At 37.6% G+C, this 25,504-nt stretch overlaps 2 protein-coding genes across 2 annotated transcripts; one reads left to right on the forward strand and one right to left on the reverse strand.

The window, feature by feature from the left end:
• The first annotated feature begins 1,311 nt into the window (after positions 1 to 1,311).
• On the forward strand, positions 1,312 to 5,773 carry LOC100893284 (uncharacterized protein PB18E9.04c). The gene is made up of 6 exons (XM_030987656.1): positions 1,312 to 1,315; positions 1,815 to 2,084; positions 2,460 to 2,645; positions 3,678 to 3,835; positions 3,951 to 4,335; positions 4,925 to 5,773. Exons 1-6 carry the CDS (start codon positions 1,312 to 1,314, stop codon positions 5,224 to 5,226), a joined length of 1,305 nt encoding a protein of 434 aa, XP_030843516.1. The 3' UTR covers positions 5,227 to 5,773.
• Positions 5,774 to 12,062: 6,289 nt separating this feature from the next.
• On the reverse strand, positions 12,063 to 14,616 carry LOC115924808. Its single transcript, XM_030987657.1, has 3 exons — positions 14,449 to 14,616; positions 13,051 to 13,160; positions 12,063 to 12,392 (listed from the first exon to the last, which is right to left on the reverse strand). Exons 1-3 carry the CDS (start codon positions 14,600 to 14,602, stop codon positions 12,063 to 12,065), a joined length of 594 nt encoding a protein of 197 aa, XP_030843517.1. The 5' UTR covers positions 14,603 to 14,616.
• Positions 14,617 to 25,504: the final 10,888 nt, after the last annotated feature.

Here is a 25,504-nt window from a genome sequence, read left to right on the forward strand (position 1 = left end):
AGGATCTGGATCCTACTCCTGTCTATTCTCCAGAGACTGATATTCCGTCCAGTTCTACAGACACAGAACCCCCAAATACAGCAGCTCCGTCCAGTTCGACAAACACTGATGGGACTGCTTCTGGAACGACCCCTGGAAGGACGAGCACCTCCAGGCCCACCACGGCAGCTCCGGACGATCCCCCCATCTTGACCACTGGAGAAGATGGTCATACATGTACATGTAAAGTGGACACATCTGCTCAAGATGGTTTGTTAATTTTGTTTGTATTACCCTGTGTTTTCAATTTTTTTTTTTCATGAGTTGTACTTTTATTCTTATACCTTAAGTCATAATGCCAGAGGAATCACGTTTTCATATTTTTTTAAATTAATTGTATTAGTATTTTTTAATAATGGATGTACAATTTTTGTGTATGCTTTATACGCTTACTTTACTAGTCCAAAATGGATGATTAAAGGTACTATGTCCCTTTTGCAGCCAACATCAAATTCTGTAGAACTTTGCAGGAATTATGAATATATCATGTTTGTCCTATCTATGAAATTTGAACGTTAGCAGTGTCCTAATATTCAAATTATGCAAGGAAAGCTGTTTACTTGCTAGACTTCACTGTCAGATACTATTGAGTGACTGACTGGCTTTTTTCTTCTTTGGTAATAACTTACATAAAGTGAGCTGTAAAGGGTACATGAGCATTTGTCTACATCAATAACCCACTTCTTGTGATGGCCAAAATTAAACTGATTGAATCTTTGCGCAGCATAAAACATATGACCATTAGGTACAATGGTCTGAAAATCAAGACTATTACTTATTGGTTCTATAGCTCCTAAGTCGATTTGACAAGTAATAGTCATTATTTTTCCACTTGAAGACATTTTCAAGCCCCACCTTTTTTAGGGAAGTTCTAAATTAGTATTATCTTTCAAATGCCGTTGGAATTTAACCTTTTCATTTTGTTTGGCCTGCAAATGGGACATAGTACCTTTAAAGCATGATTTAGGCCATATACACCACAGTTACATTATAGAACCTTATATATAATGATTTGAGTCAAATGTTTGCATGTTGTTCACACAAATCATCAAGTATTGTTTGCTCTGTATTTTTCTTTTCTTTCATGTTAAATAACTCATCTATGATATCCCCATTTTGAAGAAAAAAAATGTTTTGGTTGAGTAATTTTATGTCTTTCACAAACATGCAGGAACTTGCAAAGCAGTCATCCCTCTTGTCATATGTGTGGTGCTACTTTCCTTCCTTCTTGCTGTGGCAGTGATCTGTTGTGTCTGCTACAGGAATAAATATATGGGTGAGAATTATTTACATATAGTTCCAAGTGTTCCATATATTGCGCTCTTGCTGCATGCCGCTTGTCATTTTCCCTTGAATGATGAGAGAGAGAGAGAGAGAGAGAGAGAGAGGGATAGAGTGAGAGAAAGCGAGAGAGAGAGAGAGAGAGAGAGAGGGATAGAAAGAGAGAGAGGGATAGAGTGAGAGAAAGCAAGAGAGAGAGAGAGAGAGAGAGAGAGGGATAGAAAGAGAGAGAGAGAGAGGGATAGAGAAAGATATTGACAGGGATAGAGAGGAAGAGAGAGAGAGAGAGAGAGAGAGAGAGAGAGAGAGAGAGAGAGTGAGAGTGAGTGGGTGGTTCCTGTATTAACCATATGGGGAATATGAGTTTTCAGTTGTCAATTGGTTAAAATCATTTGTCTTTGTCTAAAAATGGTCTTTCAATGTGAAGAAAATGAAATGTCATTTACCATAGTCTATTTCTTGATTAATATCTGTGATTCCTTCAATCTTTACAGCAAACCAGAGAAGAATTCCCGTTAACAATGCAGATGAGGACATTGAAGGCCAGGATCCCAGATATACTGTTAGGGAAGCCATTCCGATGGATCCATTTCATTTGGAAAACGGTGGTAAACCTCCTTCACCACCTGTTTCACCAGTCCGTCCTCCTGAGAGACCAGATGGAGGACATCCTCAATGCTCATTCCCTAATGGACTAAACAACGGACATCCTCGACCTCCTCTTACCCATGATGAGCCACTGTATGCTACTGTCAACAAAACAGGTAAGTGATATGGGTCACATGTTTTTTTCTAAAGGTTTATATTTCTGAGGGGTTAATTTTTACTTTAAATCAGAAGGTTTGTAAATCTAAAATAGGAGTAGGATTCATAAGATCACTATTGACAGAAAGTCCTATATGAGTATTATTATTATTGTTGTTGTTCTTATTAATGAATTGTTATTAATGCTTAAAGTTTAGTTCTTGTGATGGGGACAATCAAATATTAACCTAATCAAATAAACATTACAATCATTATTCTTATCCTTACTACTTTTTTTTTAGTATTGTCATTAAAACTTATTATTATCATTACTATCATTATTATCATTATCATGTTTACATTCAATCTATTTTTACATTCATTTATTCAAACAGGAAATTTGTCCAAAACAGTAGCTGCAGACCTACAAAGACCCACGTCTTCCTCAGGACATTGTCACAAGAATGTTGTCTGCAAGACTATGTGCAAGGTGTTGAACGGTAGAAGGAAAGGGGCTGGGAAGAAGGAAACAGAACCTGGCTCCGTAGTTGAGAAGGGTCGTCTTCTGAGCCCTGGTCCTGGTGAGTAGTATTCTTTTAGCAGGGAACAAGGGGAAAGTAACTTCTGGGGGGCGTTTCACAAAACATGTCATCAGTGACAAATGACAGCTTTGTTAAAAGCTACTGTAATCCTTGCTTCTGATTGGATATCAGCAGATTTGTCACTGATTTTTTTCATTTGTCAATGAAAAAAGCCTTTGTGAAAGGGGTCCCAGGTTACCTGACATTTGGTTCTGTGACATGTGCTCCAGCTTTATTTCGTCAAAGGAGTAGGGGTATTCTGTAGGCTTACGGTTTCACCACGTGAGAGAGGGGGAGGATTGGGGAGTCCTGAAAAGGACTGTCGGTAATCTTTCTTTCTTGAGTGTGTATGTAGTCCTGAAAAGCCTCCTGATGATGGATAGTCAACCTGTTCAAAACGTCGAGCCCCTCCAACTACCCGTCCTCTCCAACCAGCGCTATAGTTCTCTTTAGAACTATAAGCTCAAAGAAAGATTACCAACAGTCCTTTTCAGGACTCCCCAATCCTCCCCCTCTCCCACATGGTGCAACCTTAAGCCTACTGTATCTCTACATCACCATGCAAGCCGATACTTATAAGCAGGTATAGGGTTGCGATGGGGTTTTAAGTTAGGTTTAGGAATAGGGTTAGGTTTGAAGAAAAGAATTTGGTTAGTGTAAGAAATTAATATGACAATGGTCACAGGAGCAAGTGTCGTACAACTACACTCAAACATCTCCAATGGCCTTCACAAATGTAAAATCATTTTTAAACTTTCAAATTTGCACCAGTCATCCTGTTAGGAAATGTTTATGTAAGTCTGTATTTTTTCACTCTCTCTTTCACTCTCTCTTTATGCTCATGCAGATCTGTAACATTTTGTTAAAAAAACACATTTATCCTATCCTTTGTTGGTTTTTCTATACATTATTTATACACTTTTTGTTAAAAAATGTAAATATCTAAACTTTATAGTTGGTAATTATTCACCTTTTCCTTTAATTTCAGAACCTGTGGCACTTGATGATCATCAAGCGTTAGGAGGATCAAAGAGATCACAACCTATGCATGGTACAGTACCAACACCATCAGTCTTGCCCACTGCATCGCCATCTCCATCTCCTCCACCCACACCCCCTCCTCCAACACCACCACTGCCGTCACCATCATCATCGCCATCATCATCACCACCCCAACCATCACCGCCATTGTCACCACCATCATCATCACCATCAACATCACTACCACCACTGCCATCATCACCATCATCATCATCATCATCATCATCATCATCATCATCATCTTCATCATCTTCATCACCACCACCACTGCCATCACCATCATCACCACCACTGCCATCCCCATCATCATCATCACCACCACCCCCATCATCATCATCATCACCATCACCACCATCAGATGGCATTCCAGCACAGGAGAATGGTTTAGGGGAAGGTGATGTTGAGAAAGACAATGGGGGTGCTGCTACCAAGGAAGGGCATGACACCAATGCCCATTCTCCAGGGGAAGAGACTTCATCTACAAGTTCCTCAGTGGGCGCCAAGGTTACCAATGATCTTGTAAGGGGAGCAGAGGGTGGTGCCAGCAGCCTACCACCAGTGACCCCTGGAGTGAAGAATCTTCCAGAACCAGGAGATGAGGTTGGAGAGAAGAATGAGGAGGAGCTCAAGAATAAATCCATCAACCCAGGTTGGTTTCGTTTTTAACTTTGAAATAGTGAGGAAGGCTCGATGTTTGTAACCTATATTTGCTCTAAGCTCTTATTAAAATTCATGTATATCTTTCATTAATTAAAGTACATGTATTTTCAAAGAAACAAAGCATAGGTTATAAAAATATGCTTCATTTCCTTATCCCATGTACAGTGTACTTATATATGAAGAGGATATGTTTATGATGCGCTACATTTAATTAAAACTGTGATTTCCCTGAAGATATGCAGGCATTTATGAGAATTTGCCCTTATTCGAGGAGAGGGAGGTAATTTTCTGTTTTACAGTATTATACCACCTACCGGTATATAACTTTTCTTTTTTTTTTGGATTTTTTTTTTTGGATTTTATTTTTATTGAATGCCTATCTCAATAGATTGAAAATGAAGGAAATTACCTGTCAATGCCTGGAACTTATTATCACAAATTATTTGGTTTACTGTTCAAAAAATATTTCAGCATTCATCTCTTGACTTGGTTTTGGTTAGCCTAGGCCTTTTTTTGAATGCTTTGCAGAATCTTGAGTCATCTTTTCAATTTGTCCCCTATTTTCATCTTTTTTTCAGATGAGATTGTGTCAGAGAATTTTCTGGATGATGTAACAGACGTAATTAACCTGACCTCGTTGGAGCGGATCAGTCGCAAATTCGGCCTCACACAGGTAGTCATTGACAACCTGAAAGACTCGTTGCGGAATACTAGTCCAAAGAACATTGGATTCCACATTCTACAGGCTGTCCTCAAATATCAGGGATGCAAGTTGACATTCCGGTGTTTGTTAACAGCCATCAGAGACTGTGGTAATAACAACGCTGCTGATAAGCTGATCGCTACATTCAGGATCGACTTGAATCTCGAGAAAAGATGACAAGCTGGACCGACATGTCCATAGATATGTACTGGTAATAGGAAGTCCATCTGAAAAAGTGCATGACTGGGTTCAGTTGGTTCCTTCATTGGATCTTCATTAGGAATGATGAGAGTTCAATCTCTTCCAGAGCATTCCAGCTGTAGACTTGTCGTAAGTGGAATAGTTTAAAGGGAGTGTATCATGATGAGACTATGTGTCTATCCCGTGGCCAATCGGGTATAATACGACTACGGACGATGTGACCGCAGTATTCATGCGCGTGCACGAATAGTGAAGCGTGAGGAGAACTTCGGTCTGTTTCACGAACGCCAACGCGCTGACCCAGTTAATCAAGTCCATTCGTTTACGTGCAGTTGTCCAAAAGAAGACGTAGATGGCATCAACCAGTAATTCCCATGATACACTCCCTTTAAACAATTGAATTGAGATGCAGAGGTTATGGGTTCAATCCGTGGCATGGCACTTATGTTGGAACAACAACAAAAAAAGAAAGATTTTTTTGATTTTTTGTTTGAAGTAATTTTGATTTGTGTACATGTACAGCGCTTTGAAACTTGTGTCACAAGCGCTATATAAATTTGTCTTATTATTATTATTATTAACAAAGAAACATATTCCTATTGAAAAAGAAAACAAACAAACAATATGATATAGGTATGTTTACCTAGCTATTGGCAACATGATATCAGATTGTTCTGTGTACATGTTGTAGGTGTTTAATGGCTGTTGCTTATATGGTCCTCTGTAAGTTAACCATTCAAACACTGTACGGTAAACAGTGTGATTTATGTACAAGATGAAATAGGCATTGTATTTGCCGCATGTATTCTCCCATGAAAGTGGATTCAGTATGAGAGATGCTTGCATACAGTACAAAATATAGAGTACCTTTGTATAGCTGTTGACAGTAATCTGCATGATGTATTTTTATATTTACTGGGATCAGTGCACATCTGTCTTTTGTACAGTACTGGCCGTGGGCAACTTGCCAAAGAAAACAAAATGAAATATTGATATATGTAGCGTAAATATGAAATATTGGTATTTGTTTGTAGGAGGTATGAGAAGATATGAGAGTGTCTGCATGACTCACCAAATGAAGGCTAAAGACATGAAGGCTTGAAGAAGTATGCTAAGGGAAACTAAACGTCCAAGCCCAAATCATGGGACTAACGGACGCTAAACAACAACGACGATGATAATGGTGATGATGAGTGTACAGCATTTTGGCCATGGTGCATACATTGATGACCCTCGCATCATTTTTACGTACATGTATGTATGTGTTTTGAAGGATTAATATCCAGCATTTACTAGATAGTACAGTCAGTAACTACAAAACAGTGGGCTGTATAACAAGTAACTTATTTTTGTAGTATTTGTACAAAAATTTGTACAAGTGTTTTTGTATTCATATGTAAAGTACAGTATGTAATTTATGGTCCATCATGGAAGGAAACGAATGAGCGTGACTTTTGTATGGAGTGGACATTATTCATGGATGTTTGTATTCATTTGGATAAAAAGAAGAAAAAAACAACAGCAAATAAATAACTTTCAAAAATATTTATTAAAAACATTGAAATAATACAGGAATGAATAGATTTTGTCATATGTTTGTAAAATGTTTGTCAAGTGTTTATTGACATGGTATGAAGCCTATTTTTACCACTTGTAATATCGAGAGGAGAAATTGCAATGGCAAAAGATATTTCTTTTGTACGTTGTATGAGGAAATTCATGACGTGGAGGAACTTTTCTCTGAGCAAAGATGCTAAAGAATCAATTAATGAAAATACGAAATGAATATTCATGTATATAGTTCCAGGTTTGTTAAACAGTAGATAATGTGCTAATTAAGAGAGTGAAAAACACATGCCTTTGTTGGTCATACTCTGGACACAGTGCAAGTTTTAGATTTGTAGATTTTCATATCTTGGACATCTGTAGTACCATCCAGGACCATCTATATAATGTATACAGTAACTATGTAGATTTATGCTATGCATATAAATATTTCTGTGATGTTTCTGATAAATACGTTTGTCAATAATTGTGGACAGATATGTATAAATTGTTATGGATAGGTAAATGTTAGTGTATAGATATTAATCTGTTTGTTTAAAAAAATATGTAACGGTAAATCACTGTTTCAAGCAGAGATATGACAAATGCTGTAACTCAAAAAGTGCTCTATGCAAACTTGTGTGAAGGGACAGTTTCTTTAAGCAATATCAAATGTATTCTGGACAGATTAAAAAACAATATTTAAGAGTTTATGAAAGTTATATCATATACCTTTCTGAATATAATTTCACATAGTATATCAGAGTATGAAAAATGATATTATTACTATTATTGTTATTATTGTTATTATAATTTGTTTTAAATTTATTAGTACTAATTACCGGTGTCATTGTTGTACAACTTGAGATTATACTTTTTTGGAGGGTGTTGAGTCTTGTTGAGGGCAATTGAATTGAATTAAATTTTTTCATTTGTTATAAACACCTTTGTTTTTGCCGAAATTATTATGCATTTAAGATAGGCCTACCTTCCATGAAGCTTGTCTTAAATGTACATGTATCTCTATTCATTCTTACATGTAAACTTACTGTAGTGTAATAAGACACGTCTACTGCCAATTTTAGTCGTGAGACATGTGCAGGGCTATTCATTACAGCTTCTACCCATGTATTGTGTCATTATAGTGGTATATGTAAAAGTGATGCAAACAAAAATAGAAAATGCAGAGATTTTGTGGTCTAGTGGGTCCAACACCTGACTGTGGTTCTCACAAGACATTAATCTACATTTGCCACTCTCCACCCAGGTGAAGTAAATTGGAACCTCATTGGAAATTAGTCCTTGAAAGCTATGAGTGCCTTTGAACTTGAAGACACCTTGAGTATCCCTTGGATGGATATGTGCGCTACTATGAATGTAGCAATTGTTATTTATATGCATTTTTCCCTTATTTTTTTACTTATTTTTATATGAAATTTTGTACTGAAAATTAGCAGTGAAAATAAATCTATGTTTTGCATTATTTTGAATAAAATTATGAAATATTGACTGCAATCGATTTTACTTGGGATGAGCTATTTGTTTTGTATTCTCAAATCTACATGTATGAACAATAATAAGATTTTATTTATTCTTAAAATTCCCCTTCCACAGGGTTATTTTGATTAATTATCAGCAATCATTTTCACAAAAGATAGATACATGCACTATTCCATGAATTGTCACATAAACATTCAAACAATAAAATATTACAAAATAACCTTGGCCGCACAGCGACATATGAGATATTAAACTTGACAATATATCATGTGTACAACAATTCTATTACATACAAATTATTCTCTTTAAAGCCTGTCTGCACTAGTTTGGCCAGGGAGGGGGGTTAAACCTCCCTGCAAGGTCACTGACATGTGGTTATCTCGACAAATAAACTCTCAATTAACATAAGAAAAAGGGGAACATGGAGGACCAACAGGCACCGATTAGGCATTTTTGCTATATAGAGGGCACAAGTAGCTATAAGTGGTGCAGTTGGGATTTAATATTTGTTATTGCTATTTATCTTTCAATATAATAAGTTTTAACAGGTGGTATAACTTTTCCAAACTGGTATTATATCTGATTTCTACGTTTGGATAAATAGATTTTTTTTCTAACATAAATTGAGATACAATTAAAAGCGTTGTTATGGCCTCCTATCAAGCAAAACAATTTATTTTGGTTTGTTAGTTTGGCCTTTGTATTGGTCTTACTGAAAAACCATTGCTCAAGTTTTGATCATATTATATTAGAATATGGTCAGTAACAAAAAAAATGCATAATTGTCTATTCACCGTTGATACAAAATGTACAATGTTTATCAGTAACTATTTGGAATTTCAGCAATGAATCTTTCATGGAAAGTGTTCTGTTTAAAATCTTAAACTGAAACCACCTCATAGTTATACCAACAATTGACTGATAGGGAATCAGACAATACGAACACCATGCTTTATCTTCTAGATCTAAACCCTGTTTCCAGTTGGTTAGGCTGTTACATTCTTTCACATTCTGTTTTAAGAACCACTGGTAAATATGAGAACATCTTTTTTTCATTTTCAATATCAGAAGTAATGCTTCGGATTCCACCAACTTTGGTATAACACTCTTTTTAAAACCGGCCCGAATAGCATTGCATAACCCATGATATTGAAGGACATTTATTTGTATTTCAAATTTATGTTGAAATTCAAAAAACGAGAGAAACGTACAATCCTTTTTCAAAATGATAAAGATCAGTACTCGCTTCATACACCAAAATTAGAATATATTGTATCATTATGCACTTTTATACTGGGATTATTCCAAAAAGGTTGACATGCAATATTATACCAACAGTGATTTCAATTAACCAGATCTGAAAAGGTAAAAAGCACCTCTTTCCCAAATGGATTATATAGGCGTGGCCGTGGCAATGAATAATTGTTTGTAAAGTTCGGATCCCACACTGCTAAAAATATTGGGCAAAAATTTGCCCAAGCATTGGTCTAATAGTCAACCCAACCAACTGTTGGGTAATAAAGGTTTCATTGAAATTGGGCAACACTATTGCCCAACAAAAGTTGCTTCTTGCTCAACAGTTGGGCAAGGTAATGTGTCAATTGTTGGGTATAATTATTTGCTCATTCGTTGGGTGGGTTGAAAATGGATTAATTGTTGAGCATTATGCTTTGCCTATCAAATGGGGAAAACTTGCCCAACATTATCCCAACACGCTTCAGCATTGCAAGTGAATGCATGGAATAATATAAAACATCACACGTCTTTCTTAGGAATACTTTGAAGTCTTTATTAAACCTCAGTATGTAAACAAATAGTTTGCAACACTTCTCATGAAAAGGAATACTTTGACAATGATTTTCATAAAATAGTAAATACAACATAATAAAAATATGCTGTTTAGCATTGGTCTCATGCATGATCATTATATAGCAAAATCAAACTCACTATATAAATTTGTGATTTTTGTTTCTTAAAAAAAAATATGCTTCTTTGCCAAAATGAATGTGACTAAATTACAAACTGTATCTCTCATCAGGAAACATGATTCAAATTTTGTGAAAAAAAAGATAGAGGAATGTACCTATATGCTTTGGAGGGGATAACTCATAATATGAAATTTGCATTACACAAATTATGAAATATTAATTTTGTGACATCAGTTCTGGAACTTTTCTGACACACCTCATAAATAAAAGAAACTTTAAGTTTGCATTATAACTCAACTATTTGAAAAAAATGTGGTCCATAACAGAGAATAGGGAACCAATGCAAGCCTTGGCAATGGAAAAAGTGGTCCAGCCCATAGTAGCATTATCAAGCTAATACACACTCATGTCTGATATGGTATACAGCAATGCAAATGAAACAACAAACGAACAATAACAATGCAACAATCATTTTGACTTAGGTGCCTTTTACATACAATGAGCTTGCACAAGTTACGCAACTTTTAAGAATACATATAACGTTCAACATTTCACTTCTTTCTACCATTTAAGGCAAATATAACACTGTCTCCTGAAATAACTTGCATAAAATCTATCACTCATGTTCATGGCATACGTCTCATATTAAGTACCTGTTAAAAAAAAAAAAAAAAAAAAAAAAACTGTTGCTACTGTTCATCTTTAATTGAAGTTACCACCAGAGTGCAAGATAATACTTTTGTAAGAGTGAAGCAGAGATGTGTACAATTTCTGGACTTAACTTGGTCTCATATAACTATCTTTAATTAATCGTTCTGTTAATAAGTCCCACTAGAGTACAGGCAGATTTTGGGGGGCCGAAATATTAACCCTATATAAAGAAGTTGTTATAACAGAAGAATTGAACAGAGTTATAGAACCAAATTAATTCCAAACAATTGTTTCAAGTTTAGTAGATCTCATTGGCAACCAGTTCCAACGTTTCTGATATTTTGCATGAATGAAGAATATACTATTATAATGACATATACATGTTTGTGAACACTAGAAGTTGTAGGTTGTAAAACATTTAAATGAGACATGAAAATCTCAGTTATTCTTTTCTTTTAATGCAATGAGTTACAATTTTGCTCGATTATGGTGCCCTCTGACCTCTGACACATATATTACACAAACCTTTCCTCTCAATTTCAGTTTAAAAAGGAAGATTGTATTTTGTATTTGAATATCAATGACTTTTAAACCTAGCAAAATAGCGCACTTACAAATCAGGACTTCTGGATATAAAGTCTTTGAAGTGCACATACTGTCGGTGGGCTGATAAAACCTTGTATCTCAAAAATGTTAAATGTTCAGGAGAGCCAAAAGAGATGGCTGTCTTAACACTAGCCTTCTTTTTACCATGTCACAGTTTCTCTATCTTTTCAGATTGAAATGTAAAATTTTGACAGAACTAAATCTGGTTTTCTTGCCACAAGGTTCTATAATGAAAGAAGAAGCTGAAGTTGGACTATTTAGAACTAGTTCAGTATGTGTCTCTTAGAAGTTTTTAAAGCTTTTAATACAGTAATTGTAATGGATGGAGGAAAAAGGCAAGTTTTTGATAATATCCACTGAGTAATTGACATAAATCTGTTTCAGTTTATCAAATTTCCCAACAAGGTTTCAAACTGAAAGGAAAACTTAACCTCTAATTAATTAAAGAATTCATCTGCATAATAGAAACATGCAGTGAATATAAGGTTACTGTTTACTTTATACATCATTACAAGTGCATCATTGGACAGGACAAGTCTGGTATGTTACACCACACATCTTCTGTACAAAACTGACTCATATTCATGTTTTCTTTGAGAAGAGATAAGCACGGAAACTACTCAAGGCAGGGGTGTCTCTGATACGCTTGTCATCTTGTTCATAGATCATCTTTTGGAAGAAGAGCCAGGTTCCTTCTACGTTGCTTTGATAAGCACAGTCTATGATGAAGTGTGCTTTGTAGCACACATCTACTGCATCTATAAGTGACTTGTGAGGGATGCACTCCTTGTCAATCACCGTGAAAGTCTGCAGAGGCCTGAGCTTGGATAACGAGAACAGTTCAGTGATGAAGGGTTGGGGACGGGTAGTTGGGTCAATCTGTTGCAGGTATGATGGCATGTGAGTGGTTTCCTGAAGAAGAAGAAGAAGAAAAAAAAGACTTATTATATAGTAGGGAATATAGCAGACACACTTTATCAGGATGCCAATTAGCATTTAATGGGAACAAAATTCCCTAATGAAAGTTTACAAAGTTACTTGTTTGCTGAATGTTCAAGCTTTCAACATCCACTGTTTCCAAGTCATTCAGGACTTGTTTAAACAAATTGGTCAGAACATTATTCATCAGTTCTTCAATCTCTCTTACAAGTTTGTCTATGTATGTATGAGGCACAGCAGATGCCTTCAAGCTAGTAAGAAAGAGAAAGAAAGTCTCTTTCAGTGTATCCAACATGTTCCCTGTTTCTTTCTGAGTAGTGCATGTTTCAGCATCATCTGCAGACTCATCTTCAAAAATGTCTTGATAAACTGTTTCATTTTCAACTGACTGAGATCCTTTCAAGTCTGAGCAGTGCTTTGACAAAATATGTCGTTTATATGATGAAATGTATGTAAATGTTTCAGGACATCCATTTTGACTACATATCACAAACACTGACTTTCCAGAAGTTAGTCCATGTATATACTTCAAATGTTTGAATAACTCATCCACCTCCCCTCCTACGTCACACAAGCATCTGAAGCAAATCATGTTAGCGTATATGAAAAGTTAAGAGGCAACTGAACTCACATATTGACTCCAGTGATTCTTGAATTTTAATCTTGCCCCAAGCTTTGGGATCAGCACTTCAATCATTTCATCTGACAGGAGGGCAGCTGCTTCAAGGTCTATCCCATTTTCTGTGAAACAAAGCAAGACGATGTGATTTTGGTAATATTTCATTTATTAGACAGGTCTACTAAAAATGAATGTTGACTTAATTCTAGCTGTTCAGGCGCGGATTCAGGGGGGGGGGGGGGGGGGCGACGGGCCCGGCCCTCCCCCCCCCCCCCCCAATAAAAAAAATCGTTTTGGAGAATGCATGTTTTTTATATGTTTGTTGGCTTGAATTTTTTTTTTAATGCTTATAATACCACCCCCCCCCCCCCCCCCCCCCCCCCACTGAGAGCACTTTCAGCCGACCGGATTATGACCATAAAAATATTGTGTGTAGTTTTTTTGACGGCCAAAGGGCAAAAAAAAAAATCATGCCCTACCCCCCCCCCCCCCCCCCCCCCCCACTGAGAGCACTTTCGAGCGGCCCGATTTTAACCCCAATTCGGGGTCTACCAAAATCTGAGAATCGGCGATCTGCCCCCCCCCCCCCCCCTCATGAAATCCAGGATCCGCCACTGCTGTTATGTGTAATGATTATTTTAAAGTGCAATATATCAGATATCATATGTTGATGCTTTGAACAGCGGTGGGGAGAGAAATTGCCTTTCCTAAAAATTGGTAAGGCAATATTGAGGCAATCTTCAGTGTGAATTAACCTACTCACACTCTATGCTTGACTCGCTTGACTGGCGTGTGGATCGAAAGACATCTGTGATTCTGTCTCTAACATGGGGAGCTGACCGACGAATGTCAATACCGTAAAATGAGAAGCCCCCGAGGAAGAGACAGATCTAGTAATATCAGTCAAAGTTTGTACGTTCCCCAATGATATATATACATTTACAATCCACTAACCATACCAAAAATGGTAAAAGCTGAAAAAAAAACTATAGCTACCAAGCCTTGCAAGGCAATTACAAGGCCTGGCCGGCTGGCCTGGGGTGCAAGGCTGCAGCCTCAGCTATATAGCCAGCCAGGCCCAGGGCCTCGTTTCACACAACTTTTCTACAGGCTAGATTCTACACATATTAAAGTACACGATTTACCATTAATCATTGAGCTACGATTGATATCAATTATACAATCAATAGGTCATTATAATCGTAACTCAAAGCCTCGATGGCAAATCTTACAACTTGCGATTTCTAAGTTAGATCTACTCTGGCCTTATGAAACTGAGCCAGGCACAGCCATGCAGTCAACACACTGCGGTTTAATGGGTTAAACTGTCTCAATCAAATTCTCGAGACTTCAAGTTCAAATTCGTTTAAACAACCTTTTTATATACAAGATTGATTATTAGATAGGTACCTTTGAAGATATCTTGCATCCCTCTTAGGCCCCAACCGATAAGAAGCTGGTCCATAGATGACTTTTCTTGTTCCTGGTTGTTTACTCTTGATCTAGATGCAGATGGTAGTCTAGTCTCCCCGGCTAGTCTCGCATGCATGCACGGTACTCGCATACGGTGCCGGTAGAGTGCGCTGCGAGAATGCTCGTGCAATTAAAATGGCATGGCCGGGGCGATATCTTGTAGACACGATTTGCTAAATAGTTGGATAAGCACTTGTGCTTTGCCCAATTAAATAGGAAAAATTACCACACCACGGTATTCAAAACCCCAACAGTTGGAAACGTAAACAAATACAATATATCATCAAATTATTGGTCAACTTATGCCCAATTATGTTGTAAAGATATTTGACCAACAACAAATTTACCCCATATTTTTTGCAGTGCATAATTATATGGAGAGACAATGACGGAGGCAAAAACGAAAGCAACATAATTATGCTAAGTAAAGTTTTCATTTAATGAGTCATAGATAAATCTTCTGATCCATGATATCTCAAGAGATTTCATAATTATGAAAATATCTGTCATTTTAACTTCACCATCCTTATACAAATGACTCATTTGTTTTCTTCTCATTTTGATAGGTTTATTACCCCATATAAGGAGGCGCGATAGCTCAGTCGGTAGAGCAGTGGTCTGGTGATCCAAGACAATACAACGCACCCTTAGGGTGACACATAATAGGCTATTATGTGTCACACTAAGAAGCGTTTTCATTAAACAATTTTATACATTTCTGAAAAGAAAAGCCAAATTGAAGAAATTCAAAACGTCATAGAGGAATTTATGAAACACACAGAGTCAAATGCCTTTTCGAAATCAATAACGAGTAATTATGTCAGCTTTATCTTCTATTTCCGTGTAAATTAATGTGTCGTATAATATATATTTAAACGTATATTTTACCAATAAATGACCTTTTGTAAATCCCTTTTTGATTTTCGTATATCAAGTAAGACAAAACCCCTTTCAATCTATTAGCTATACAACTGGAGGCTAGTTTATAAATAACGTTAAGGAACTTAAATTGGGCTCCAGTTTTTGATTAAATTTCTAGACAGACTTGTCTATAGACTTCTCTTTTGAAATCAAAGTTATAGTCCCCGATTGTTGCGATTGTGAGGTGTCCTGTGAAATAAGCATAGTTCAATGTCTTTACTATGAAATATTAATATCTTCCCAAAAGAAACGGTAGAATTCCACAGTAGAGCCATCTTGCTCAGGGGATTTATTGTTGTTGTTTTTTATATGTTTTAACATAGTTAACTTCATCAATACTCAGAGGACCTTTGATTGATAAAGACATTATGAAGACCGTGACAATAATTCGGGGATGTCAGAATAATTCAATACAATTTTCAAATAGTATTGCACTTTGTTCACTAACGACATCACCATTTTCTGAAGATAATTTACATATTTCTCTATCAAATTTGTTCTGTTTTTCCAAATTCAGAAGAAAAAAATTACATGACCATGCAGGGAGGTCTAATCCCTCCTGGCCAAACTAGGGCAGATAGGCCTTTTCACACAAAATTGTTTGGAACCAGCAACCTTGACAATTTGGCTAATATGACGTCACACTGCGGTATGTTGTGATATACCGTCGTTCCCAAAGACGTTTGCGTGACGTCAACTTTCTTTCCCATGACATTACGTCAATTTTCTTCCCCATGGCGTGACGTCAACCCATATGACGTCACACTTCGGTCACACCACGTCACACTAGAGTACCGAAGTGTTTGTTTGTTTGTTTTTATTTCCGTATAAAATCATCACAACATACAGATACATACATAAATGAGATATACGGCGGATAGCCCATTTCAGGCGTATTAACAAAATACGCCTGTTCTTCCATGGGGTCCGGATAAGTGTGATATCATACTGCCACAACTTCGTCAAGGTTGCTGGCTCCAAACAATATTGTGTGCCTAAAAATGGCGTGTTGATCACACCAGCGCCAAACCATGAATTCGCCTTGCTCCAGCCGTTGCTTGAATGGTTTCGCGGTGATCCTCATGAGCAGGAGCACTAACAATTAACAAAAAGTACTAAGTCTAGTGATTACAAAAATACAGACTGTGAAGAAAAACATGAAATACATAGATTCATTAAAATAGGTAAAGAAAAAGTATGTATTAAGGGATTTTTTGAAAGAGGTATAAGACAGGTTAATTCTCTGATGGAAAGTAAGATATTGTTACATGTTTTCAAGGCAGCCGCTGGAAGATAAAATAAAATGTTTTGAAACAAACAAAAAGAGACAATTAATTAAGTAGTTGAGAACGTTTTCAACTACAATATTAAACGGATCACGCTACAGAAAGATGTAAATTAATTTGTCATATAATTTCATGACTGTTGATGTTAATCTAAAATACTCATATTACTTGTAATGAGACAGAGTGTGTTTGAGGGGAAGTCTATCCCGATATCAATTTGGTTTTAATAGATGCAGAGAATGAGAGGAACTGGTCAGCGAAAGTTTGAGCAATATTCGATGACAAATAAGAAAGTTATGAATGTTTAAAGTTGGCAACGGTGGAACACAAATTGGCAAAACTGTGGCGTATTTTGCGAGGTCCTCTCCAATTTTCTCTGTAGAGAAATTTCATAAACTTTCGTTTTCTTCGTTATATATAGTTGATGGGATAGATTTGTTTCATATACAGGGGTCGTATAGAAACATATTTTCAATAATTATATTTAGGGTGAATGTATGATTGAAAGTTTTCTGTAGCCGGGAAAATAAACATTTCTGATTTTCTTTTAGTACACATCAAATGTGATAGGAGCTCGCAAGATACGTCAGAGAGTTACCATTTCATGTGTTTGATTAATCACACCTTTAAAATGTTTGAATTGGTTTTTGCTTAAACTTTCAATGACCTGTTTTCCTGATTGTTTTCTTCTATCAGGATGGACTTCTCCTTTAACCACCAATTTCATTCAAAACTTGGGCAGAGTCATATCGTACATCATCAAACTTGCTATACTGTTCAACTCTCCGTGGCCAGATTTAATTGATCATGGTGTCAAATTAAAGAAATCACTATAACCTTTATAGGCTACAATGTGAATATTACTAAATCTTTATGCAAAAGCTGCTTGCTATTAGGGAAAGAATCTGGGTTTCCTTTTACTGGAAGTCACAATGTATATTGTAATGACTTGCATCGCCCAATCTTTAGTTGGTTGAATAGTCTTTTGTTAGTCACTCTATTTACTTTAGATTTACATAAAAATATAACTGAACCATGCAAAGTAATCAACCATCAACTGATTGGTGACTCATAGGATTCCCATCATAGATTGCTAGCAGGGGGCAGTATCCTGAAACATGTTTTTATCTATTGTTCTCAGGTAATAATTTTATGACAACACTTAGCGTAACAAACTAGAAAAGTAAGTGTTGTCATAACAACATAACTAAACTTGAAAGAAGTAAACATCCATTTGTTTGGTGATTCATATAGGATTTCCATCATTCGATTGCTTAATATAGGATTCCTAGCAGGTATAGCAGTTTTCTGAAACATGTTTTATCTATTGTTCTCAGTTAATTGTTATGAAAACACTTAACAAACTAGAAAAGTGTTGTCATGACAACATAACTAAACATATAAGAAGCAAGCATCATTTTATTGGTGATTCATAAGATTCCCATCATTCGATTGCTTAATATAGGATTCCTAGCAGGTATAGCAGTATCCTGAAACATGTTTTATCTATTGTTCTCAGTTAATTGTTATGCCGACACTTATAAACTAGAAAAGTGTTGTCATATCAACATAACAAAACTTACAGGAAACCGATCAAAATGATGTTTGTTTCCTGTAAGTTACAGGAAACAAACATCGTTTGATTGGTGATTAATAGGATTCCCATCATTTGATTGCTTAATAGGATTCCTCAGTAGCAGGTATAGCAGTATCCTGAAACATGTTTTATCTATCGTTCACAGTTAATTGCTATGACAACACTGTATAACACACTCAAAAAGTGTTGTCAAATAAGTGAGTAATGTGTCGTATAATAAACGTATATTTCCCCCATTAAAACGATCCTCTAAAAATCCCTTTTGATTTTCGTGTATCAAGTATTTAAGACAAAACAACCTTTCTATCTATCAGCTGTACAACCAGAGGCTAGTTTACATGATGCTAGTTTATAAATAACGTTAAGCAAGGAAATTGTGCGCCTGTTTTTAATTAAATCTTTAGACTTCTTTCCTTTTGGAATCAGAGTTATAGTTCCCAATTTGTTCGATTGTGATAGGTGCCCTATAAAGACTGCCAAACGGCATGCCAAAGTGTTAAGGTTGCTGGTTCCAAACAATTTTGTGCTAAACAATGGCGTGTGTTGATCACACTAACGCCAAACAAAATTACAGAATGTACGGTGAAGAAAAACATGAAATACAGAGACTCATCAAATAGGTAAATCACATTAAGTAACTGCGGGAAGGGGTATATGTTTTAAAGCGCCCTCTTATAATAATAACAACACTGTTGATCATAACGTTGGTATATATATTTTTTTACCCCAATTTATGGAATTATTTTGACAATGATTTATTCCTAATAGATCTAAATAATAGTATACATTCTCCGATTCAATTAAATAATAATTTGCCAGTGTTTGTTTTGCGTGACTGCTAAAGCATGTGTATGCTACTATGCTTATCAACTAGGGGACCTACGCCATTAAGTCATAAATGACAATAATGAGGATTAATGTCCCACAAAAGGGCACTAATATCCAGGCGCGCCGGAAGCAGTTTGGGATTGGGGGGGGGGGGGGCAAACATTCCAGGGGGCTCACCTTCCAAGGGCAGTGACGTAATGAGAAAAACGTTCGGAAGGGGGAGGGGGGGGGGGAGGCAGACGAAAAATCTGCATCTCCACCAGTCTTACACGTTAAATGCAGGTCCCGTGGAACGATTTTCAAAGTGGGGTATTAACGATCAGGTAGAGCGTAAATTGGCCTGGGGTCCAGGGCATATGAGCCTCGGCAGGGGGTCAAGGGGATGAGCCCCCGGAAGCTCAGGGGTTTTAGGTATTTAATTACGGTTAGATAAGCATCTAGGGGCCTTTTTAAGGCCATTGACGTGTTCCAGGGGGGGGGGGCAGAAGCTCAAAGGTTTTAACATTTAACTACGGTCAGATGAGCATCCAGGGGCCGCCCTAGGGCCCTTGGTGGGGTCCAGGGGGCAGGGCCTCCGGAAGCTCAGGGTTTTTAGGTATTATACGGTCAGATGAGCATCCAGGGACCCGCCTTAGGGCCCTTGGTGGGGTCCAGGGGGCAGAGCCCCCGGAAGCTCAGGGGTTTTAGGTATTTAATTATGGTCAGATGAGCGTCCAGAAGCCCGCCTTATAGGGCCCTTGGTGGGGTCCAGGGGGCAGAGCCCCCGGAAGCTCAGGGGTTTTAGGGATTTAATTACGGTCAGAAGAGCATCCAGGGACCCGCCTTAGGGCCCTTGGTGGGGTCTAGGGGGCAGGGCCCTCGGAAGCTCAGGGTTTTTAGGTATTTAATTACGGTAAGATGAGCATCCAGGGACCCGCCTTAGGGCCCTTGGTGGGGTCCAGGGGGCAGAGCCCCCAGAAGCTCAGGGGTTTTAGGTATTTAATTATGGTCAGATGAGCGTCCAGAGGCCCGCCTTATAGGGCCCCTGGTGGGGTACAGGGGGCAGAGCCCCCGGAAGCTCAGGGGTTTTAGGTATTTAATTACGGTCAGATGAGCATCCAGGGGCCCGCCTTAGAGCCCTTGGTGGGGTCCAGAGCACCCGGAAGTTCAGGGGTTTTAGGTATTTAATTACGGTCAGATGAGCATCCAGGGGCCTGCCTTAGAGCCCTTGGTGGGGTCCAGGGGGCAGAGCCCCCGGAAGCTCAGGGGTTTTAGGTATTTAATTACGGTCAGATGAGCATTTTTTATACCTTATTTGTGACATTGGCAGTTCACTTATTTTTTTCTCTCCGTCTTTCTTTCTTTTTTCTCTTTAACATACTTTTTCAAAAAGTGAGGGGCTCGAGCACAGCCACTTTGCAGACCATGACATAAAGGCTTCTAAATAAGCGTATTTTTCGGAAAATCATTTCATAACAGCAACATTTGTAAATCACTGGTATCGTTTATATATACCCCCCCCCCCCCCCCCCTCCCATCAGAACGCCATCGTTCAGGAGCTCATGTCTTCTCACCCCTATAACAAAACAAAAAAACAGACACGCTTTTCCATTCTCGCACAATATGTCCACGACATGAGCGTATCGTTATTATAAACCGTATAGGAAGCATGCGCAATGTTTATGAAATTTAATTCCTGTGAACTTTCTTTTCTTTGAATGGAATGGTATATGTGATTTAATTCAGGTTTTTATTATTGTTATGTTCTTTTGGGTTAAAAATACAAACCGTGTTTATTCCTATACTGCTTCTTTTTTTTGGGGGGGGGGGGGCAAAAATGCGTTTTGCCCCCCCCCCCCCCCCACTTTTTTGACTGGGGGGGGGGGGGCAACTGCCCCCCCCCCCCCCACTTCCGGCGCCTATGCTAATATCGCACATCGACACGGTTTTGATCCAGGGGCCTCACAGTTACGAGGCAATTACTTTGCCACTGAACCATCACTGTACGCAGCGGGGGCTAGGGTAGAGGGCAGTTCTCACAAATAAAAAAAACAACAAAGAAAATGCAATAATTGTTCAATAATTCATTGAATTCCCCCCGTCCCCAACATAAACAAATCTTCTGTGTGCCCATGCCTTGAGCCAATGCATGGCCGTACAGAGGATTTTGTAATGTTCATATGGAAACGTTGTATCATCAGCTCAATCTGACTTGCGTGCATAGAACAAATAAGCATTTTTCAATGAACAAGTGAAGTTTTCTAAAATGTGCGTTTCTTTCCAGCATTGGGGTGCCCGGAAGTCACTCGGGTAACATTTCATAAAGTATAATATAAAAAGACCATTTGCAAATTGTCTGTACTTTTGTCGGAAAAAATATATTTATCCAGCACAATGTCGTCTCTTTTTGCGTTGGAGAAGAGCAAAAAGCGAGTTTCAATCACACTTTGGCCGCTCTCGTAAGCTCTCACTCTTTTCACTGTGGTCAAGCGACTTTGGGGCAAGCGGTTAATGAAAATACTAATCGTTAGCTTTCTTCCGGTATTAAACTTGTTTTGATTGATTGTATAATTTTGTCGGAATAAAGGAAACAAAAAGGCTTGACCAATAACTTATCAGCGTCTGAATTGACCTTTTGACTTTGAATTCCTAATGCAAGCGCACATAAACAGGTTCTAATGACGTCATCTTCGCTAAATCGGTGTCTTTTATCGTAAAATGCTACACTTTCACAATGTTTATCCATCTTTTTTAATTATTGTAAGATAATTATAACATATTTTGATATCACTAAAATTTTGGGTTTTATTTAAAGATTAATTTGAAAATAAATTAAGAGCCAATTTACTGTTTTAGTTCACTGGATCGTACCATTAAAGGTACTATGTCCCTTTTGCAGCCAACATCAAATTTTGTAAAACTTTGCAGGAATTATGAATATGTCATGTAATATGTCCTATCTCTGAAATTTAAACGTTAGCAGTATCTTAATATTCAAATTATGCAAGGAAACCCGTGAAAAATCAGACTATTACTTACTGGCTCTATAGCTTCTAAGTCGATTCGACAACTAATAGTCGTTATTTTCCCACTTAAAGATTTTTTCAAGCCCCCTTTTTTTTAGGGAAGTTCTAAATTAGTATTGTCTTTCAAATGCCGTTGGAATTTAACCTTTTTATTGTTTTGGCCTGCAAAAGGGACATAGTACCTTTAAAGTCGCAGGGTAGAAAGATGCATTTTTCCAACCGCTCCAAATTTAATTTACGTTCCGACATTCTGCTAAAGGGTTCGCGTTGTTAAGAATCCACTGCTTTTTGCTCCCTCAAACGTCCACATGTGGAGTCGTTTATCAACTAAATTATTCAGGTAAGAGGACACTTTTTTTCTTCTTTTTTTTTGGTCTCGAAATTTGAAAATTTGACATTTTTCTTCGTTGGGGGGGGGGGGGGGAGCGGTAAGGTCACCTTTTTTAGGTCAGCCATGGGCATAATTTTTTTTGTTTTTTTGTTTTGTTTGTTGTATAATTGAACAAAAAAAGGGGGGGTTCTAGGGGGGTTTTCCTAAAAATACACACATAAAAATACCAAAGGGGGGGTTCAAACCCCCCCCTCCCTCCCCCCTGCGTACGCGCCTGCTCGCAGGATACGTAACATAATTATGCTACTGTAAACGCTGCTATTTTCGCGTGATTATTTTTTTCGCGCTGAGCGACACCCAAACATATTCGGTGGTTTTAAAGTTCGCTTGCCGATCTTAGCACGAGAATATTTCTACGTTTACAGTAGTTGTCAACTTGTGTTTAATTAATCGCACCTTTAACAATTCACAACTTTCTTATTTATAATCGGTTTTTGCTAAAGCTTTCAATGGCCCATTTCTTTGATTTTTTTGCTTCTATATATAAAAAACAACTAAATATCAGGGTGGACTTTTCCTTCAAAGGTTCTATGTACCATTTGCAGCCAACATTAAATTCTGTTGAACTTTGCAGAAATTATGAATAATGTCACGTAGGCCTATGTCCTATCTGTGAAATTATACGTTAGCAGTGTCCTAGTATTCAAATCAGGGGCGGCGATTTCTTTTCATGACCGGGGGGGGGGGGGCGATTTCTTTTCATTTTTTTTTTTTTGGGGGGGGGGAGAAGAAAAAAATTTGCATCATCACCGCTCTTACATGTTACATGCAGCGGCCCCGCGGAACATTTTTCAAAGTGGGAATGGGGGGCTAAAGTATTTGCAATCAGATAGAGCAAAGCAAGTGCAGGGCGTAAATTGGCGTGGGGTCCAGGGGCGGAGCCCCATGAAGCTCAGAGTTTTTAGGCATTAAATTACGATCAGATGAGCATCCAGGGGCCGCCTTAGGGCCCTTGGTGGGGTCTAGGGGCGGAGCCCCCGGAAGCTCAGGGTTTTAGGCTGTTGAATATGGTCAGATGAGCATCCAGAGGCTTGCTTAGGGCCCTGGTGGGGTCCAGGGGGAGGAGCTCCCGGAAGCTCAGGTGTTTTAGGCATTTAATTATGGTCAGCTAAGCAACCAGGGGCCAGCCTGAAGGCCCTCGGTGGGGTACAGGGGGCAAAGCCCCCGGAAGTTCAGGGAAAATCATGCCATTCCAGCAACATTTGTAAATTAGTCACTGGTATCGAATTAGAAATAAACCACGTTTGAATTTTATTGGGAGGGGGGGGGGTGACAAAAGTGACTACCCCCTGAATTACAAAATTGTATTCCTTAGCAAAACTATAGTATGAAAACAAACAATGTACTTTTTTCACACTTCACTTTTCTTCATATATTTACACGTACATTTTGAAGGATATTATGCTCGGGAGCAAAGCTCCCGAGCCAGAAGATTTGTGCACTTTTATTTGTCGAAACGCTGCACTCTTGGGCCCTCCAAAGCCTTTTACTAATAGTGTGTTGCAGTCTTTAGTCAGTATTTGCTGTACATTATTTTTTTGCACTTTTTCAAATTTTCAGGGGGGGACGACCCCCCCCCTACAAAAATTGATGGGGGGGGGGGGAGACCTTTTCCCCCCGTCTCCCCGGGATCGCCGCCCCTGATTCAAATTATGCAAGGAAACCCGTTCACTTTATAGACTTCACTGTCAGACGCTATTGAGTTACTGATTGATATCTTTTTTTCTTTGGTAATAAGTAATAACATGCATAACAATGAGCTGTAAAGGGTAAATGAGCATTTCATAACCCACTTCTTGTATTAATGGCCAAAATTTAACTGATTCAATTCAATTCAATTCAATTCAAGTTTATTTTTCATTTCCACAGAAATCAGAACAATATTTCATTAAAACAAAACAAAAAATTGAACAAGATAACATGTGAATAATATCATTTACAAATACTTAAACTGCATATAAACAAAATTTGAATAACATAATACAAAAAAAATTGATATTTTCTATGGAAATGGAGGGACCCATTAAAAAGTGGATACTTGTAGATTATGGGTCCCTCAAAATAACAAAGTAGTATTACACAAATTAGCTTATACAGAACAAAAAACACAAATATATTAATATAAAAGTTTGCTCTTTGTTTTTAAAATAAAAAAAATAAAAAATAAAGTAAAGACAATGACAAGCCCGCGAAGACAGAACAGTAACAAGTAGAGACAATGTAAGACAGAGAAAGACATTCAATAACAAAACAAAAAAAACGAATATACAGCACAGACGTGGACGTAACATTTCCAAAACAACAAATCAGTTATTCTACATTCCGTATACTATTGTCAATACAAATCAGATTATCAGTAAAAAGTAAGACCGTATAAATCGATAACTGCGCATATAATTATTAAAGAGAAAATAAGGGGAAAGTATGCGCGTATTCTCCTCAAAATGACCAAGACAATGATGCATCGTGTATAATGTGTAAGTATTAGTGTGTGTGTGTGGGTGTCAGGGGGGGGGGGGGTAAATCAAACTAATTTACTTTATATTTTAAGAACAAAAATATTTTTAATCTTTTCTTAAATGTATATAATGAAGGGGCATTTTTCAAGGAATCAGTAAAGGAATTCCACAATTTTGGGCCATCATAGATAAAAGTGTTTTTAGCGAAGGAAGTTCGAAGTAATGGCAAATGGTACTCTTCCGATTGTCTAGTTGAATGTTGATGAAAAGAGCGATTTTTTAAAAACATAGTCTTAAAAAATTTTGGCAGCAAATCATTAGTATTTTTATACATAAATTGACCTAATTGAAGCAAATACAAATCTTTTGCTTTCAAAATATTATTATCATAAAACAACGGATTAGTGTGTGCACGAAAATCTGCCTGGGAAATAATTCTAACTGCTCTCTTCTGTAACAATAAAAGTTTGTCTAAAATGTTCTGATGAGCGTTACCCCATGCGAGT

The sequence above is a fragment of the Strongylocentrotus purpuratus genome, unplaced genomic scaffold (genome assembly GCF_000002235.5).
Source record: "Strongylocentrotus purpuratus isolate Spur 01 unplaced genomic scaffold, Spur_5.0 spur5_scaffold_16, whole genome shotgun sequence".
Classification (NCBI taxonomy): Eukaryota; Metazoa; Echinodermata; class Echinoidea; order Camarodonta; family Strongylocentrotidae; genus Strongylocentrotus; species Strongylocentrotus purpuratus.